This window comes from Sodiomyces alkalinus (assembly GCF_003711515.1).
Source record: "Sodiomyces alkalinus F11 unplaced genomic scaffold SODALscaffold_9, whole genome shotgun sequence".
Lineage (NCBI taxonomy): Eukaryota > Fungi > Ascomycota > Sordariomycetes > Glomerellales > Plectosphaerellaceae > Sodiomyces > Sodiomyces alkalinus.
Window position 1 is genome coordinate 347357 of NW_021167087.1, and position 20525 is coordinate 367881.

At 46.9% G+C, this 20525-nt stretch overlaps 3 protein-coding genes across 3 annotated transcripts; 2 read left to right on the forward strand and 1 right to left on the reverse strand.

Annotated features, from left to right (window-relative positions):
- The first annotated feature begins 11443 nt into the window (after positions 1-11443).
- Positions 11444-13541, forward strand: SODALDRAFT_298914 (adenosine/AMP deaminase). The gene is made up of 3 exons (XM_028608856.1): positions 11444-12078; positions 12160-12921; positions 13015-13541. Exons 1-3 carry the CDS (start codon positions 11495-11497, stop codon positions 13220-13222), a joined length of 1554 nt encoding a protein of 517 aa, XP_028464027.1. The 5' UTR covers positions 11444-11494; the 3' UTR covers positions 13223-13541.
- SODALDRAFT_335298 (hypothetical protein) lies at positions 13532-15581 on the reverse strand. The gene has a single exon (XM_028612418.1). It carries the CDS (start codon positions 15429-15431, stop codon positions 13995-13997), a length of 1437 nt encoding a protein of 478 aa, XP_028464028.1. The 5' UTR covers positions 15432-15581; the 3' UTR covers positions 13532-13994.
- Positions 15582-15823: 242 nt separating this feature from the next.
- Positions 15824-18006, forward strand: SODALDRAFT_335299 (C3HC zinc finger domain-containing protein). The gene is made up of 3 exons (XM_028612419.1): positions 15824-16727; positions 16794-16877; positions 16947-18006. The coding sequence occupies exons 1-3, from the start codon at positions 16136-16138 to the stop codon at positions 17843-17845; spliced, it is 1575 nt and encodes a 524-aa protein (XP_028464029.1). The 5' UTR covers positions 15824-16135; the 3' UTR covers positions 17846-18006.
- The last annotated feature ends 2519 nt before the right edge of the window (positions 18007-20525 follow it).

A 20525-nucleotide genomic window follows, 5' to 3' on the forward strand; every position in this document is an offset into this window, starting at 1 on the left:
ACTGAAGAAGGACAGACACCCACCCTCGCGACCCGAAATGAGCGGCTCTTACCATTTAAAGACGACGAGACGACACCCCAACGCCTACCTGGCGATGTCCCAGTTGGGACACCTCGGACACAGAAGAAGGTTTGAACGAACTGACATCAGCCGCTACATCTCATTGACTACACCAGAGACGCCTGGCGTTTGAGGGTCTCTTCATTCTTGTCACGGGCGCATCTATCTGCCGGCTTCCGGCTTCCGGCTTCCGGCTTCCGGCTTCCGGCTTTCGGCCTGGGCAGACCATTCAGTGATGAAGCTCTTGAAGCGAACGCTCCGGTGTTCAAGGTGTTCAATGAAAGGAATCTCCCACCGGTCACGCCAATCCGGAAAGAGAAAAAAAAAGAGAGAGAAAAAGGAAACGAAAAGCCACATGCGCGTTCGAGGTATGGACGACCCGGATAGGCGGAAAAATATGAAGAAAAAAAGGAAAAAGCATGGAAACACAAACTGCACAGGGCTGGAGAGGTGATGTTGATGGGAGCGTAGCATTCTGCCAAGGGCCATTAGCTAAAGAGCCGGATTACCCAGGCGTGTGCACCCATGGTTCTGACATTCTCCGTGTGTGGCGATCAACAACTCGGGAGGTCGCCCTCCTTTCGTCCCTACCTCTTTGGTCCTATATCACCGTAGGCATCAAGAGTGATGAAAGTGGGAATATAAGGAAATATAATCATCGTCACCAACCAGGCAACCCGCTGTCTTTTGGAGCACGCCTCGTTGGTGTACGTTGTGCGTCCTCGTCTCGTTGGACCACATTGTCGTTGGAAGATGTCCGCGTGATGCACGATGGACGTAACGAGCTCCGAAGGGATGCAGGCTGGTGTTGGGTCATATTCGACTTTCCCGGAGGAAATGGATCCAGTGTGAGGAGGGAAGTGGAAGTAGACGTCCACGAGGTGGATCGTGAGATGGGGATCGATCTTATCGGAGATGCATTCGATTATTGGGGCTTCATCTAAGGTACCTTATTAAGGTACTAGACGGCGATGAAGGCTCGTGCTTGGCTCTTGGGCTGAGCCACATAGGCCGGCCCGATTAGCACAGAACAGTCGACATGTCCGGGGAGACCAGAGCCGTTTTTGATTGGTGTCGATTCATTGACGAGAGTGTGTGGGGTAGGTCATGTGACCTACCCTGGGATGGCTAGCTTATCTCTTCTATCCATGGTACGTAGCGTAGCTACTAGATTCTTCCGGAGACAGAGACATCTATACCATATATACGACGATTATCTTAATTTAGTGGTCAGTATAAGGGTCAACCATATTATTTTGGTTAAGCTTAAGTTATTCTCTTTTGCTTTTTGAAGAGATCGTCGTTATTATATTCCCTTTTAAGTGAAGAGAACTTTTCGATACCTGAATCACCTTCGTAATAACCGATTTCCCCGACCGGAGAAGACGGAAAAGGCCGATACGCAGAACCGTGCCGCGATATCGCGACGAGAAACCGATAAGAAGGAAACTTATATAATAGTAATAGAATGAATAGAAGAAATGACCTTAGGACGCGTTTCGAATTCTTCACGAACTTCTTCCGGCCGAAGAAGAGTTATAAGTCTAAATACGGGCACTATACTTCTTAGAGGAGGTCCCCAGGTACATAGTATACGAAAAAAGGAATCGTGGATACCTCTAGGAAACACTGGCATACTTAGATTATCTTCCTTAAGTAATAAGGAAATAAACAGGATATCGAAAAGAGAAACGACCGACCCGTTGAAGGCAGCACTTACGAGAAATCGAATAAAAGATAGAAGTTGTTCTTCACGATACAGGAGTATCCAGATAAGAATAAGAGGTATATCCGGATGTATTATGCATGGGGAAGGGTCGAGGGCCTAAGACTTAGGTCGAGACCTAGAATTACATGTATCAGCGATAACGCTAGTACCTTTTACGAGATAGGAGCTACTTAGAAGATAAAACTTAGTAAGCGGAAAAAGAAGAAAAAGGAAAGCGATAATTATAGCAGGAGTGCTAGGAAGGTTTAACGGTGCGAGTGATAACGTGGCCGCGTCTTACTACTATATAAATACAGCGGGATAGAGAATTACGTCTCTTAGAAAGAAATCTTCTCCGGGATAACGCATATATACCTGTTTCTAGATATAAAGACACGCAGAAAGATTTCCGATACCCTTTATTACTTAGAAAGATTATTTTAAAAGCACTATATTTTCACCCTATACTATTTAGACACACTCTTCCTGGGTTAAGAGCCTTTTAAGAGTTTCCGATATAATCTCTTAGTGTCCCGGCTTAGTAGCTAGACGCCTCGGAACGACCTCTATTATATTTCCCTATATCTAGGAATACAGATAGACCTATAGAAAACCCTTTCCCTACTTCCCCTATAAGCCCTTTTCTGATTATAGTGGCTTCTCTCCCGTTATTAACTAACTCAGAATAGGTGGATTTAGTTTATACTTCCTCCCCACTCGTAGATATAAGACCAGATACTCCTCTAACCATATAGACGCCTTTCCCAGGTACACAGTCAAACTATCTACTTCCTTCTCCCGGACTTATAATAGAGAATATGAATATAGCCGTGTCAAAGTTTTCGGGCACGGGATATTTATATCTCTCCTCCGAATTTATTAATAATATTGAGGATATAGTGAATATGATCTCGGAAAGGTTAGGAGTAGGATAAGAAGCTAAGGATAGGCAAAAGTTAAGACTTATACGTACTCACCTTGTTAGACGAGCGAAGAGCTAGTAGGAGAGTCTGGACATAATAGACCGGACGAACTAGAGTATCGCCAAGGCAAAGTTCTAGAAGGAATTTAAGAACGACGCGGCTAGATAGGATAGGCAGGCTATAGTCGAGGCGACGAACTTTAGGAGAAAGACAGGAGAATAGCTAGTAGATTATATAAAGCGAGCGATAAAGCTAAATATACAATTAATATCGAGAGAGATTCGTTATATCTTTATAGGTCGTTTCTACGAATATATAGCGGATAGTAAAGTGGATTCGCACTTAAGGGAGCGAGTGGAAGATAGATTAGCGGCTTCGGGCAAAACGAGTTATAGCGTGTTAAAGGATTCGGTCACCTTCGAGTAGGTGAAATGCACGATTATAGAGGTCGCGAAAGGATACTATGATATATCTGAGTTGCTGGATAAAGGACTCGAGGAGTCTATATCGAAGAATAAGGACTGGGAATTCTTTAAGAAATTCAGCGAAACTTAAGAAAGAATTATAGAAGCACTAGTATATAAGCTTAATGGCCTGTCCGCGTGATAAGCCTAGGGTAAGTTATTCGACCTAACTACACCGTCGGCCTTATCTTCTTCTAATAGGCCCCGCGGTAATAACCCCTTTTTTCCTTAGAATATAGATAAGATCTTCTACTTCGGTTACGGCGGATAGGGATACTTTCTCCGAGACTGCCCTAATAAAGGCTCTAGAGAGTAGTAGTAGTAGCGGAGAGATATATAGGAGGCGAGGAGAGATAAAATGCTTGCGGCTCGGGATAAGAAAATACGCGAGAAGAGAGCTCGGTAAGGTGAACCGAGACTAATATAGCCTGCTTAGCCGGGATAAATTCTAGTCTATCTTGTTCTCCAAAATATTAATTAGCTATACGAGCGTTTTTTAGGGGCCTAGGTGGAGGATCTTAGCGATTATGATAGCGCTAGGGGTTCCGTGTGCTACGCGATCTCCACTAATTAGCTCGCTGAAATCCCCCCGGCGGTATATACCCGTAGAGAGTAAGCCTACTCCGAGAATAAAGTCATAGCTATCCAGGGATATAAAGAAGACCTTAGATAATAGTACTCAGGTTTAGAGCGATACCCGGATATATAGGATATACTCGTTAATAAGAGATAGAGGGACTCGGACGAACCCGGTGGAGATATAAACGACCCGCGAGCTAAGCCTTAACGAATATATCCTCCCTCGCTATAACAGGATAGGGAATCCTTTTATATAAAGCCGGCGCCGCGACCGCTAGCGTACCCGATATAGAGATCTAAGAGATACCTTCCCGCTCTAACTATAGCAGATAAAGCTGATAAACCGGAGACAGTTCTCTAACCCCCTTAGATACTAAATCCGCTACCTCCGCGTCCGGCTAAGTGGAGTATACCGTTTCCTGAATCATCTGCGAGAGAAAGACAAGTTCTGGCACCGGGAAGAGGTGCTAAGAATAGCGAGGAAGACACTTTTCGGGGACTTAAGCTAATTCGAGGGATAAAAGTCTCGGGAGGAGCTCCTTTTTCGATAACGGATTTTCTAGTAAAATAATAAGTTATAATAAGCGTTATGTAATTACTTCAGGCCTCCCCACTACTAAGAGCTGAGTTATATTATATAATTTAGATAGAGGTTTCCCGCGGCGATGGACGGGGAGATGTAAACCGGGCTTGAGCGGGATGGAAGAAGAATACGAATACACTCTGTGTTTCCTGTATATCGGTGTAGCCGACCGGTGAAATTATCTTAAAGAACCGGGAATATAAGGATTATGTATACGGAATGGACGAGAGGGTGCCGAATACTTTAGCGTATATCTTCGCCTACTTTAAAAACACTTATTCGGACCTGATTCTCCTTGATTCTGGCTCTACGATAGAGGCGGTGAGTCGTCTATTCGTGCAGAAACACGGCTTCCCTATCTATAGACTGGAAACTCCTTGCACGGTTCGCCTAGCAGATAATAAGATGATGCCTGTCACTGAATTTTATCTCCTTAAACTTATGGTTAGAGGAATTTTAAGTATTATTTAAGCTTTTATCCTCGGCGACTCGGAAGAGTGGGATATTCTACTCGGTAAGTAATAGCACCGTAGAATATAGGCGGTCGTGGATCACTATAGAGAGAGTCTTATAGTTCGGGGAGTATATAGATATTACGAATTAGTACCTATTCACCCGAGTCCACGTAACTACTATATAAAACCGGACATAGTATAGCCCCGATAGGTTAAGGGCAGACCTGCAGCTAAGAAATATGCTTCCGAATATCCTCTATAGGTCCCGGCGGAATCGAGCGATATTAATAGCGATGATTCTAGCGACGACTAGGACGATAAGATTCTTAAGAAACTAGAGGACACCTTAGCCGCTAGCCGGGAGGAACTTCTGACTAGAAATAGTAAATATCTGATAGAGAATTTGGCGTGAGGATATCACGACCGGGGATAGGCAGATTCAGAATAGTAGTGGAGAGTGGGGGAGGAGATATTCGTATCTGTATATAAGTGATATAGACAGTAAGGAGAGAAGGAGGTAAGGAGCCTATTAAGGTATTATAATGTGATTGAAAGGTATTGGTAAAAACAGGCAGGAGGTATATATATTGAACCTTATAAGTTATAAGGGTAGATAGGCAGCTCTGGAGACACTCGAGCTAGGGATAGTTTTTTTTTTCTTTTCTTATTTTTCATATTTATTATCATGAGTTTACCTTTATCAGAAGAATTAAGAAGTATCATTATTATTATTAAAAAGACTCTCGTTATTAAATCACTATTAATATAAGCACACTTCGTCCCGTTTTGTTTTCACTAAACGAAAACATAGCCGGCCTCGCAACTCCAAGAATAGTCCACGATACACTCTAATATAGGCGGACGAAATCTGCCAATAATATATTGACTTTCTCTGAAAAAGAAGAGAAAGAAGACCCCTAAAGTCTCCCTGAATTGGTGGCTTTTCTGAACGATTAGATTAACCACGAGAGAACGCTATAGAACCTTCCCTAACTACTATCTATTTTATAGACCCGATAAAATACCCCCGAGCATACCTGTTTTCGCTTAGCGTGGAGTTAAGCAAAGAGACGTGAGGCTACGGCCGCGTCTGTAGAAGATAGAATATATTTAGGGCTGAAGATCTGGTAAGAATATAACGCCACCGAGCACCCGCCTGTTATGGGGGTGTAAAACTTATAAGAAGCGGTGGTAGCGGGGACTCTGGACGCCTAGAGTACTGCCCTATACGCTTAAGGGATCTTCTCTATATAACAGAACGATCTTCCCGCGCTGGAAGAAGAGAATAAAGCCAGAGAGAAATATAGTACGATAGATAACTGGAAGGATCTTACGTCTTAGGACTAAGGAGAGGTACTTTTGCCGGTAGTATTATTAAGTATACCGGAGCCTTTAACTGAATATCGTTGCGCGAAACTATGCTCCCGAGCGAAAATTCCACTTTATATAGGAGTTTCGGAAATTAAGGGGTCCCCCTGCCGATTCGATTTCCTCTATATATTTCGTAATCTAACCTCTGCACCGTTATCCGAAATCGATTCGTGGTATACCTCTAGTAATATTAATATCGGGACTATAGTAGATACCCTAGGTAAGAGGGACTTAGTGAAGACCTTATTATACACCTATAGAGATACGTTTGCTATAACCTTGGACGACGTTATGGTCACGAAGAGACTTTAGCACGAAATCACGATAAAAGAAGAGACGAAACCACTATCACGATAGAGATAGTGACGCTACGGCAGAAGATAACGCGACTTCGCCAGAGTGGCGATGCCCTAGATGGAATAAGCCGGTATTATCTCTAAAGCATTCTAGGCTTAGTGGGTAGCGCCTATACTTTTCCCCCCTAAGCTTTACTCTAAGGATATATTTAGAGTGGTTCACGATTTCAGGATTTTTAACTCAGCTTCTGAGCGTCCTGCTTATCCTTGCCATAACCTTAAAACCGACTTGGACTCGGTGCACTAAGGCCGCCCTATAGTATACTCGAGTTACGACGCCTTTAACGGATTTTAGGGTATATAACTTCACCCGGACTCCAAGCACCTCTTTATAGTGATAGGACCGAACGGCGTATAGTATTATAACCGAATGCTATAGGGACTCTCTGGTTCGCCGAGTATATACGCTCGGTACGGCGATATGGTTTTTAGTGATATCTTCGACGACGACGATAGTACCTCTAGGGAATATACGTACTATCCTTCTATACTCGGTTATATAAAGGAACTCGAATCTAATCTCTTTATCTACGTGGACGATTATAATATAGGCAGTAAGGATTTCTTTATACACTTTATATACTTATGGGTTAACTACTTTCCGAGGGTGATACTGGGACCGATTAGGCTCGCGCCTAAGAAGTGTCACTTTTTTCTTAATTATCTTAACCCTATCAGCACCTATATTTACGACGGGAAAATCCGCCCAGGACATAAGCACAGAGATAAGTTCCTCGATTTTACGAAGCGGTTCGGTGAAACGCCCCCTGCGTCGTGGGAAGAGATATAACCATTATTATAGTGCATACCACCTTTCCGAAAGTATATTCCCGGCAGGGCCGGGTAGGAAGATATTATCAAATCAGCATTTTTCGAATACAGACCAACACTTACTCCTCTGGGTAAGCTAAGTATTCGGAGGAAATATATACGACGACTAGTGCCGACCTGGGGACCGGAATAGACGCTGGCCTTGCAAAGGCTATGCAGAGCTATACAGGACAACGTTGTATTTGGAGCCCTGGATAATATGCAGTTTCACCTGTCGGCCGATGCGTCGGAATATAGACTGGGTGCGGTTCTTATGTAACTGGAAGGATGCCCGGCAGGTACCAAAATTATAGATAAGAATTAGGACGCGGTAAGAGTTATTCAGTTTATGTCTTTTCGGCTAGGTGAAGCCGAACGAAGATATTCCTTGCTAGAAAAAGAAACGCTTATAGTGCTAAGAGCACTATAAGAAACATAATAGCTTACTATATATAGTCCGACGCTAATCATAGTCTACTCCGATTATCTTAGTATTATACAGTTAATATATAAAGTCATAGAAATCCACGGGAAACTTTTAAAATGAATTAAGAAACTGACCGAGTTCGACTATCACTATCTCTATCGACCGAACACACAAAAGATCATTAAGGTCGCAGACGGTTTAAGTCGCATGCTAACTCATGTATAAGATTAACCTCGTTTACTATAGCGCCGAGAGGCACCCGAATTCTCGATAACGGACGGACGCCTGAACGTTATTATACTAGCTCGGGTCGAGCTCTCTTTTTAAATAGGGCTACGAGCGGAGAGCTATCCGGTGCTAAGTCCGATACACCTGACACTGCTAGCTATATTAAGGGACTTAGAGAGACGGGCTATACCTCTAAGAGTTACCGCAGAGCCTATGGATATCTCGATAGAGGCCAGACACGAACTATTAAGATACCTTCTAGACCTAAATCACTAGGACTTAGAGGTGTGGTACGGCAGTATTATACGACGTATTATGCTAGGGCCCGCTAGCTGCGAACACGAAAAGAGAGCTAAGAAGAGACTTATCCAATACATAAGCGGGAAGTACTATATTTACGGCATTCACTTGTATAAGGTGGAAAGGGACGAGTCGCTGGCGAAATACATACCTGCGTCGGATATGCCGAAGCTCCTGTAACGATTTCACGATATTAAGGGACACTACGGCATCAATATCGTGCTGGCGAACTTGAAGGGACGATACTACTAGCCGAGCAGAGTGGAGGATTTAACGGATTACGTCCGCTCGTGCGCTATATGCTAGTAAACAGGTCCGAGAGTCCTAAGACTGCCGCCGGGGAAGGTTATAGTGTCTGGACCGCTGGAGTTAGTGGGAATGGATTTCATAGGCCCGATAAGTCCTTATTCAGCAGACGGGCACCAGTATATTTTGATACTAATTGACTACCTAACGCGTTTTGTGTTGCTGTATCCCACGAAGGCAGCCGACGCTCCATCAGTATACGAGGCTCTGCAGGAGAGAATGGCACCCGTTTTCGGATGGCCTAAGTTCTTTTACTCAGATAATGGTTCACATTTCAAGAACGCCTTCATGGAAGCCGTTTCCGGACACCACGGTACACGAATGATTTTCGGACTAGTGTCTCACCCGAGCTCGACTAGACTCCCAGAGAGTGCGGTGAAACTGGTCAAAGCATAGATGCGAAAGTATACGGTGTCGAAATCATCGGATGGTTTAAGGCGTGGAGACGTGACGAGATGGCACCGCGAAATCCCGATTATGCCGTAGAAAATTAATGCGAGGTATGTATTATCGATTGGAATATCGCCTGCGGAGGCGATGCTGGGATTCTCTCTATCTTACGGCGATGACGCCGTGGATAAGGAGGAACTCGAATAAGTATAAGAATACCGCGATAATGGTGAAGAGACTCTCGCGATAGCACTGGGCCGACACGGCGGAGGCACTTTGCCGAAGGTGCTGGAGCTACAGGAATCCCTGGAATCAGCGTTGGATTTGGATAGCTTCCGTAGTTGCGCGATGTTAGGCGTGACGATCGAGACTCGAGATAAGCGGCGATAGAGAATAAACCGTTTTAATGTAAGGATATAAGAGAAGGAAGAAATTAAGCTCACTAAAGTTGCCGAGTAGCTGAAACCTGATATATACGTGTGGGAGTTTGCGGATAAGCGCGATAAATCGACTTCGACATTCGATCCTACCTGGTTAGGACTATTTCGGTTATACTAGTAAGCGTCGGAAGTTTCGTGGTGGGTTATGACGAAGCTAGAGGGACCGCTGGATAAGGTGAAGAAGGACTAATGCAGGAAGATATATATAAACCACCTTAAACCGGTGACGTTGCGTCCGAAACATTTGATCGGTCACTGTTAGGAGGTCACCACTGAAGGCGTGGACTTGAGAGTCGTGAAAACTACACGGACGGAAGACGCCGGGTTACTTGATTTGCTTGCGGCGCCGGTATACCACAGGTATCGGTTATAGCTGGAGGACTGAAAAGGGAATGAAGTATTATTCGGATACTGGTGTACGATGAGCGTTATGGTATATGGTAAGAGGAGTGCAAGATCAGGAGTATGGGTTAGTTTAGGAGGTTTTTATGTCGTCAAGCTCGAGGACGAGCTTAGTATGAAATCCGGCAGGCTGTGGGGTAGGTCATGTGACCTACCCTGGGATAGCTAGCTTATCTCTTCTATCCATGGTACGTAGCGTAGCTACTAGATTCTTCCGGAGACAGAGACATCCATACCATATATACGACGATTATCTCAAGTGTCAAAACTGCTCCCTGCAGACTGACTGATTTCTTTCGGAGCTTCGGGGTTTGACATAGCCACTTGAATTCTCAAAAGTCGTCTTATCTTATTGTTAGGTAGGTATCGAGAGCACCTAAGTACCTAAGGTATATACGAAGTACGAAGATGCTAGCATTCGGTACAACGTACCTACGTTGTACTCGATGGTTGACGAGAACAATGGAGCACACCAGACCGTTGGGAAGGCCGTTGTGACACGACTCTTGAGTTCGCATAGGTACCTCTTAGTAAGGTGTTCGAAAGGTACCTAAAACGGTAGCTCCACAGTGCCCATACTAATTTCATTACTACGTAAACACTGTGGCTAGTCTTGTACCGGGCACTTCGCTGATGCGGCGAAAATATAGGAACACATTGGTCAAGATACAGCCAAGCTTCCTTCGTATTACACAGTACGGCGTGATTATGGATACCTCAGGTAGAAGCCGCACCACACGGTACCTAAGGTACAAACCTCCAGGGCAACAGAATTCGGAGGGAGCACTAACGACTACGAAGTAGAGCAAATAGTTGAACATTTCCCGTGATCTTGGCTTCCCGCGTCGACTCCCAACTCGTTTGCCGTCGGATACCCTTCATTCGTGTTCACCAACGCACAGGCCGTGCCGTTGTTATTTCCACTTATCTGTATGATGTATACTGACCCTTGTCGTCCCTGTCATCATCCGTTAAATCCTACAAGAATATAATAATCGCGAGCCCTAACATCAAATCTCCGTTTATGAATTCCGAACACTCACCACACCGGCTTTCCCCTTCACATCTGGCGCATATTGATTCTTCTTCCGCCTGTTTCCGTTGCCTAACTACTACTGGTGCGCCGAATACATCTTGCGACACCATCTTTGAGCCACTTCAAGCATCAGCTCCACGAGTATCTCCGTCCGGACCATTGCCGACAAAATCTCCTAGTTCTCCATCGTGGAATCCATGGGAGCATCCTGTTCTACCGCACATAAAAACGATATCGCTTCGGAGTACGATGACAGGGTCAACATCTCCGCATATAAAACTTCGAGCTCACCCCCGTCCTCTTCCTCCGCGGCCGCCAAGGGGCTCAAAAAGCCGAAGTGTCGCCATCCCTCTCACCATCACCAAAGCACCATCATGACCCGCAACAACAAAAACACACAAAACTTCGACGCAGAGGCCACTGTCCCTATCATCAAAGCTCACGACGAGGTAATACGGGCGCGTATCGCTCGTGCTGGTCGGAGCTGCGAGCCCGGATCCGGGTTAGATCCAGGCATTTCCGCTCAGGGACCCGAGTTTCAATCCATCCCCCTCGATGACTCCATTAATGCCGCCGCCACAAGCCGGGGGACCCAGTTTTCCGATCTCGATGACTACGATCGTCAACGACGCCAGCTCAATCTGAGGGAGAAGGCCATGTCCTTTGCTTTCCACAAGGAGGCCACCGCCTCGGACCTCGAGCGCCGGGCCGACCAGGTTCTCCAGCGCTTCAAACGACATGACAAGGTCGAAGTATACGATGCTGCAGAGCCGAGGACGGGCTGGCGTGGTCAGAAGCACCCTCGGTTCCCGGGCGACCACTTCCTCGCCAACATCGACCTCATCGAGAAGACCAAAGTCTTCAAAGTGGCGCAGATGGCCCCCAAAGGAGCGCATCTACATATCCATTTAAACTCGTGCCTTTTGCCGGTCGTGCTGCTGGACGTGGCGAAGACGATGGATCGCATGTTTATCTGGAGCAACATGCCCCTCGTGGAGAGCGAGGCACACGCCTTCGACCGGTGTGAGATCCAGTTCTCGATCCGAAGTGTCGAGCGAGAGAGGGAGAGACCCGGTGGGAACCTGTTTGACCCGAACTACCAGCCCGGCCAAGAAATGAGGTTCGACGAATTTCTCGAATCCTTCCCCAGGGACCGAAGGGGAGATCCGGAGAGCTGGTTGGTCCAAAAGCTCATGTTCTCCGAGGAAGAAGCCCACCATCACTGTCAAACGGCTAAAGGGTGAGGTTGTCCGAGTTAAAAGTCTTGTGTGGATGGTCGGCGGGGGGGGCAAGGGGGAAGCTAATGTTGGTGAGATGACAGGGCCTGGGCGATTTTCAACGGCCGAACCCGCATGATGAAGGGTCTCTTCAACTACGCCACAGCGTACCGAACCTACACGAGGCGTCTGTTGGAAGACTTTGTCAGGGACAACATCCAATACGCCGAGATCCGCCCGAACTTCATGTCCACGAACCAGCTCTGGACCGACGACGGAACCGAGCAGATCGGCAACGAGGGCATCATGACGATCATCATAGAAGAGACCGAAGCCTTCATGAAAGAGCGCCCGCACGCGTTCGGTGGTATGAAGGTCATTTACTGCACGCCCAGGTGTTTCGACAACGCGGAAGTCAAGTTCGCGCTCGACGAGTGTCTCAGGTTCAAGCAACAGTGGCCCGAATGGATTGCCGGCTTCGACCTGGTAGGGGAAGAAGATATGGGCCGCCCCCTGAAGGACTTTGTCCCCGAGTTTTTGGAGTTCCGGAAGAAGTGCAGGGAGGCCAACGTCGACATCCCGTTCCTGTTCCACTGCGGCGAGACGCTCGACATAGGCAACGAGTCTGACGGCAACCTCTTGGACGCGCTGCTTCTCAACGCGAAGCGAATCGGTCACGGATTTGCCCTTGCGCGCCACCCTTACATCATGGAGCAGATAAAGAAGCAGAACGTTTGCCTCGAGCTCTGTCCCATCTCCAACGAAATCCTGGGTCTCACGCCTCGCGTGGGGGGCCACCCCATGTATAATCTGCTTGCCAACAACGTCCACTGCACCGTAAGCTCTGATAACGGAACGTTTTTCGGGTAAGCATTCCCTATACAATTTTTTTGTCGGATCTGAGATACACTCCACGTCTTGCCCGAGGGAATTCGTTCTAACGGAGGGTTATATTATAGGTCAACATTATCCCACGACTTTTACCAGATGATGGTCGGTAAGAGCGATATGACCCTCCACGGATGGCGACAACTCATCGAATGGAGTCTCGAACACTCCTGCATGGACGACAAGGAAAGGGCAAGGGTGTACGATATGTGGGAGGGGCGCTGGAATCAATTTCTGCATGAGGTTATCGACCTCGGTATGAAGGAAGGGTTCCTGTAGGTCGCCGTTCTTTTCTTTTCTTCTCTTTTCGTTTCTTTTTTTCTTTTTCTCTTCTTATTTTTCTTTTTTCCTCTCTCTTGACTTTCTCAGTTCGACATTCGACGCACGATGCTGCGGCTCAAATAAGAGCGGAACAGACGACAGACGAGAACGGAGTTGGCGGTGTTTATTTGACCTGGTCGGATGGGACATTGGGCTAGATTTTATTCGTCTTGTCCAGTTTCCACTATTATTGTTTTTTTTTCGTTTATTTTCTCATCCCTGGAAGAAATGTTGGTCACGCGACTTTGCTACCGAGAGGTTAGACGCAGCGTTTATGAATATATTTTTGATTTCTTTTGCATGATGGCCCGTCAGTGCATGTCTAACAAAATCCGACACGAGCACTTCCAAGAGTGAACCAGATCTTCTTCTGAGCACACATCTAACCATGCCGATATCACATCTCATCTTGTCTCCCAATGCCAAAACATCACATGAGAATGTATTCCTCTAGCAAGGTCGGCTCTTTTGGTCGTTCTCACAAAATAATATGCGTTGGCGCCAGCGGTACATGGAAAGCAATGCGGAACGAGATCGATGCACCTGTGTCTGGGGTGTAGGAGTACGGAGTAGGAAAAGTTGCTGACGGCTAACCTCCTAAACGCCCACCGGCTGTGCTGCAGTAAAAACGCAAAGCAAAAGCAAAGCGAAGCAAATGCAAGAAGACGAAACCAACATGGCAAGTAAAAAGAGAAGCCGCCCATCATCCAGCCCCTTCGTCATAGCAGGTTTAGTCCTGAAACTTGATGCCGCCGCGGCCGCTGATGTCGATAGCACCGCCGCGATAGCTACCCCTCTTCTTCTTGTTCTTCTCCTTGGTGAATCCCTTGCCCTTGGTGACGACGAGGTCTTCGTGGGCCTTTTGGCTGTACGTGTTGTAGACGTATTCGTTGGATGCGAAGCGCGGGTCGACGCGGACGCCGTCGGAGATGCGGGAGAAGGGGACATTCTTCGTTTTGCCGTTAGCATCGGGTTTGGCGCTGCCACCGCGGTTGTTCTGCTTCGGGATGGTTGGGTCAGGAGGGGGAGGCGGAGCCTGGAAGTCGGGCGACTTCTTGTTGTCGAGCGTCACGGAAGAAGAGGGCGAGTCTGAGGAACCCGCGGCCTGGTCAGCCTTGGTCTTGGCGCTGCCGTTCTTCTTCGACTTGGTCTTGGGTGCGTCATCCTCAGAGTCGGACGAGTCGGATGAGCTGGAGTCGGATGAGCTGGAGTCGGATGAGCTGGAGTCGGAATCGGAATCGGCATCGGAATCGGACCCAGATTCGGGCAGAGGCACCTTTGCAGCCTTGGAGGCACCAGACGACGAGCTCGAGTCGGAGCTATCGCTATCGGAGGAAGAATCCGAGGAAGAAGATTCCGACGAGGACGAAGATGAAGAAGACGAAGAGGACGACGAGGACGACGAGGACGAGCGGCGAGCCTTAACAGTCTTCTGCTTCTTCGACTTTGGGCGTCGCTCGTCCTCCGAGCTGGAGTCAGAGTCGGAAGAGCTCGAGTCAGACGAATCGCTGGTGTCCGAGGGCGGCGCTTTGCGCTTCAGGCTGGCGATAGGAACGGCAATCTTGGCAGGCGGCTCGTCATCGCTGTCACTGTCGCTGTCGCTTTCAGAGTTGGATTCCGGCGTCTCAACGTCCGCCATGTCGACGTCGCTGCTATCATCGGAGCTCGAGTCGTCGCTGTCGCTGTCGCTGTCGCTCTCCTCTTTTACTTTGCCGGCGGCCTTGCTGGCGGGACCAGCTTCACCCTCGGGAGTGCTGAGGGAGGTCTTCCAGGCCTCGAAGACATTGGCAAGGCTCTCGCGGCGCTTCTTAGCCGTCTTTTTCGTAGACGGACCGGCGCCCGTCCAACCCTTCTTGGCCCGCTGCTTCTTGAAGGCCTCGTGTGCGTTGGAGAAGGAATGCTCAGAAAGGAAATCCTCGACCATGTCCATGAGCTGGGGCGGAGGTGCGGCCGACGTTTCTGTGGCCGTGGCCGTGGCCGTGGCCGTGGGCTTTGGCTCCTTCTCTTTCTTCTTCTCCATCACATCCTTCTTAGTCTTCTTGGAAGTCTTCTCCTTCTTCGCCATGGTGTCAGCGGTAGCAGTTGATACCGACTTGGTTGGGCGAGGTGCCGTAGTAGGTTGAGCCGAGTTATTGGAGAAGAGCCACGCTGGTGGACCACTCGACATGAAATTCAGGGAAATTGAGTAGGTATGCAGCGAAAATGGCGCTGATGATGCAAGCCTTCGTGTACTATAGGAGAGAAATGATCGGTGGGCAGTGCTCGTGGACCTGATATCTGTCTCGGTCAAACACAATGATTACCGGCATGAGCTTTGGGTCGCATTGGTGTTTATGCCAACCTTTTTTTTTCCCTTCCTTCTCGACCACCGTTATCAGTAGGTACCAGCTTGGACCCCTGTCCTGGCGCCCAATAGTTTATCATTTGTCCGACGTTGTGACTAATCCGTTCCTGGCTAAGCGGTCAAGCTACGCAAGAGGTACGTACCTACTTTGTTCGTATTAAGTATCCGTACTCCGTCGACCTGCATGAATCTTGTGTCGTCGTCCTTGTCGACAGGTCCTTTGTTTGGTTTTGGTTCGTTCGTACTCCTTGAACCATCGTCTCACCCAATTCTCCCTCTTTCTCACTTTTTCTACGTATCTACCTCATTCTCCCTTGTTTATGTATAACCAGGAGCTATCTTCTATTAGTCTCTTATTATCCAAGAGCGCACTGAGACAGTCGCATTCCTGGTTGCAACTTTACCTGTCCATTCCGGGCAACCAAACAGCGCCCCCCCCCGGCTGCCTTCATTTTGCCAGTTCCTCCCCAATTTTGCGCCCTGGCCACTGACTGACACCGCCCCGAGTCCCGAAGTGCCGAATCGCAATGAATGCCACCAAGCGAAAGTTTAACTCCCTCATCCAAGGGATCGGCAGTAGATCAACCACCCCATCTGCTTCCCGTCCCGACGACTCTCCCTCCATCAGTGCCCTCGACTCCCATCGACGTTCGACCTCGTCCCTTGTCCCCAATAACTCTCCCGCCGCCTCCAAAATGTCAGTCGACGATGATATCCTCGCAAAGCGCCGCCGTCTGCAGGCCTTAACGGAGAAGAACGCCGCCGCCACCAACACTATTAAATCCGTTGGCGGCACTGGTACCACGAAAGTCTCCAACGTCGTCCCGAAGAAGTGGTCACCCAGCACGACGAGCCTAAGGGACACCACAAAACTGGCCCCGAAGTACGCCCCGACCGATCGTAACGAGCTGCTGAGGAGACTGGCTACATTTCAGGAGATCACCGATTGGACCCCCAAACCCGACAAAGTTAGCGAGATCGAGTGGGCCAAGCGCGGCTGGGTCTGTCAGGGAAAAGAACGCGTCCGGTGCTCGCTCTGCAACAAGGAACTAATCGTCAAGCTAAATAAGAAGGAGGTGGACGGTAAAGATGTCCCTGTGCTGGTGGCATCCGATGCTGGTGCGACAACCCCCACGTCTCGGCCCTCTTTCTCCCCGCCGTACGATGAACTCACACCCGAGGCAGAGGAGGCTCTGAAGGAGAAGTACGCCGACTTGATTGTGAGCGCTCATCAAGAAGACTGCCTATGGAGGAGGCGCGGGTGCGACGGTACGCTTGCTACTCGGATACTGCCGTGTTTCTCTGTCTCCCGCACAACTAACAACTAACAACTAGTAGATTCGTTGCTGCGCTTATCTTTGACCAACGCCCGCGCCAGCCTAGAGGCACTACGGGAACGATACGATGCTTTGTGCGCGAGAAACCCATTTCTGCCGTACGAGTTCAACCTTCGGCTTCCCGACGACTTCAGCATCGACACCATTCTTGTCCAACTGCCCGGGGACTTCTTCACCAACCCACCCCCCAGACCAGAGACGACCCCAACGGAACAGCCCAACAGAGTAGCTCTGACATTAGCCATGATGGGCTGGGAAGGTCTCTCGAATCCGCGCATCGGCGCCGTGCCCAACTCGGCCTCTTGTCATACCTGTCTGCGAAGGCTCGGCTTGTGGATGTTCAAAAGCAAGGAAGTCGGCCCGGGTAACGAGGTATTGGTACCAGCGCCAATGGACCACCTCGACCCCGTGAAGGAACATCGGCTCTTCTGTCCCTGGAAGAACCCCGAAGCGCAGCGATGGAGCCACACGAAGCCAACGTCGGAGGGGGACCTTCCGGCATGGAAGGTATTGGCCCAGGTAATCAAGAACGACGCCTACCTTCGTGGCGCGTTGGATAACCGACCCAAGAGTCGGGCGCGACCGGGGACAAGCAAAGGGGCGCCCAACGGGGATATCCAACCGTCGACACCAAGACGGCCAAGCACACCGACAACACCTGGCGGGAGGGGAGTTGCGTCGCTAGATGGGTCGTCTGTCAGCTTTGCGGAAAGGGACGAGGAAGAGAATGAGAAAATCCGGGATGCGAAGGACAAGGAGAGGTGGGCTCGTCTACGGAGAGTGAAGAGTCTCTTCGAAACAAAAGGTGGGAAGAGGTTACGCAGAACCCTTAGCCGGCCGGGCACGGGGCATTCCAACCGATCAGGACTATCAGAGAGCGAAGCAGCGAAGGAGCCATAAGCACGGATATGTAGATTGCATTGGTTGGGTAATTCGACATCTCGGACAGCAACTCGATTCGATGTATGTATGGGACAACCCGTCAAGGGAGCGGGCCGCTGCCCACTACAAATCACAACCAATCTCTAGACAGCGAATTTTGAGGGATACCCAAATGCCGATTCTGCTTGCAATGCGCCGAATTCGACCATACAGTGAATTTGCATCCCAAGGTATGAAATTGCATGGCGCATGGTGTATTATTACAGAGTAATAGCATGCAACATGCACACGGAGCCATAACTAGGTGCCATGTAGACCGTCTATCTATACACATATTACTATTTACTCGTTTTATAGTGGTGAAGAAAGCAGAAAACAACAAGGCGTCGCCATAAGTCCGATCGATGAATACGGTATCCTGAAGGAATCTCGTCCTCCTAGGTATAAGGTAGGTACCTAATTAAGAGGTACCTTACATTGCTGATAAGATATCACGATAAGAGGTTTCACGATAAGATTTCTTATCACTGTATCTTTCATAGACTACCGCATACTGCAGGGGACACTGTAATAACTTCTAAAAATAGTAATAACGCATTACTAGGTATACGCCGAAGGTAGGCTTAGTAGTACTGTTTACCTTTATATATCAGAATATAGTAAATAGTAAGTTAATAATTTCGCCTATAACTATTACGTATAAAGCCTATATAAATAAGAATTTCTTATAATCTGCTATATAATACCGCGTAAGTATTTACAGTACTTGCTGGCTCTTATATCCAAAGCCCGCATAAATACAATTATCTTAAAAGCTATTATATAATATCGCGTAAGCATTTACGGTACTTCCTGGCAGTATCTTTCCATTATAAATAATTTAACGCGATAATCTTACTATCGATATAATAACGGAGGACGTCTTTTTACTCTGCCCTATTCTGAACATTAAATATACACTTTTATTTAATCGAAATCCCTATTAGGCGGTCTGTCTAAGCTATGGTTTATCTCTTAATACCACTAGCCGGGTTAAAAAAGAAACTTCACCGGCCTTTTCGGATAGGTCTGTTATTAATTTAACTGAATTAACACTACCTAGAAAGGAATAAAAGCCTAAGACGGAAACCAGGGCCGTGTAGGCGCCTAGAGCCCGGTAAGGTTAAATACTAATACGGGCGCTACGGCTTAGTAAGACAGAGCGAAAAGTCAGTATCGCGTAAACTAGTAAGGAAAAGTAACCCACGCCGATAAAGAAAATTAGTATTACGTTATATAGCGGCGAGTACTATATAGTCTCGAGCGGCGGTATCTCCTTTTAAAAATTTATGAATATACTCGGATAAAAGGTTATAGGCCGAGTTACTATTTTACTCGACCTAGTATTACCTATATATTAAGATTATATACGTTATATTATTATATAGTTTAACACGAAGAAAGAATAGTTTAACCGAGACTTTACGGTTTTCCCTTATAACGATAAGAACCCGTAAAAAGTCGACTTTTATCGAAGCGAGATATATATAACTATTACTTTACGTACGCTACTACGCGAGTCTAGAATTAGACTTTCGAAAGAAGTTTATCTTAGCTTTCTTCCTATAACGGAAGTCGAAGCCGACTAACTTAACTCTAATATTTCTCGTAAGCGCGCGGGCCGAAAAATAACTATATAAAAAGAGCCGGAGGAAGAAGATAATATTCTAATTACGGTAAAGAAAGAAATCACTAAGCGGCCTCGCGTGGAAAAGAATAAAGGTAAAGGAAAGGCTACCGATAAAGAGTAAGAAGGATTATAGCTAGCTAATACTAGATAGCCGGAGCTAAAGAAAGAAAAAGAGGAATAGATAGAATTAAAGTAAGAAAACGACGAATAAGTGGAACTAAAAGAAGAAAATAAGGAACCGGTGGAATAAAAGCCGCGCTAATCTCGTAAAGTTATTATACCGGCCTTAATAATAGATCTACGCGACCGAACGGTATTATCTTCGGCTAGACGGAAGCGTATAATCTCGAAAGTAGAAGGCGAAATAGATTAATAGGGTAAATATATTTATAAATAGTTAGAAGGCAGAAATTTTAAATTATTTATTCGCTATAGTCTTTATTACTTATAATTTTATCTACTACTAGATCCTTAGTTCTAATCCCCTTATTTCTGAAAAACTCTTTAACCGAAGTAATACTACCCTATAGCATAGAAAGCATTATAAGAACGGGTTCTTTCTTCTCCTAATCGTATAAGTATAACCCCTTTCGTATATACTCGTATAAAGGTAGCGAAGGATACTACTTACCTTCTATAGTAAGAATTTCTAGTAGACCTATCGCTATGGCTTCTATACTACTATAAATTTCTATTATTATTTATAGAAGATATTAGTTAAGGCTTACTAGCTTATCTATAAGAACGTTTTCTAACTTACGAAGCCGTATAGGATTAACCCGAACGTAAAGGTTAGGACTATTCTAGTAGTAGAGGGCCTAGGGCTTTCCGCTTATAATATATAGCGTAGATAGTTAGGCACGAATTATATAGTAGTTATATACTTATATAAAGCGGGTAAAATCCGTTCGAATTAGAGGTATATAGACGTAGAGAAGGGTAATTTTATCGATAATAGAATAAGGATCGAAAAGGCCGTGTTTAGAAAAATAAATACAGAATTCCTAGAAGAATTAGTAAAAAGTGCTA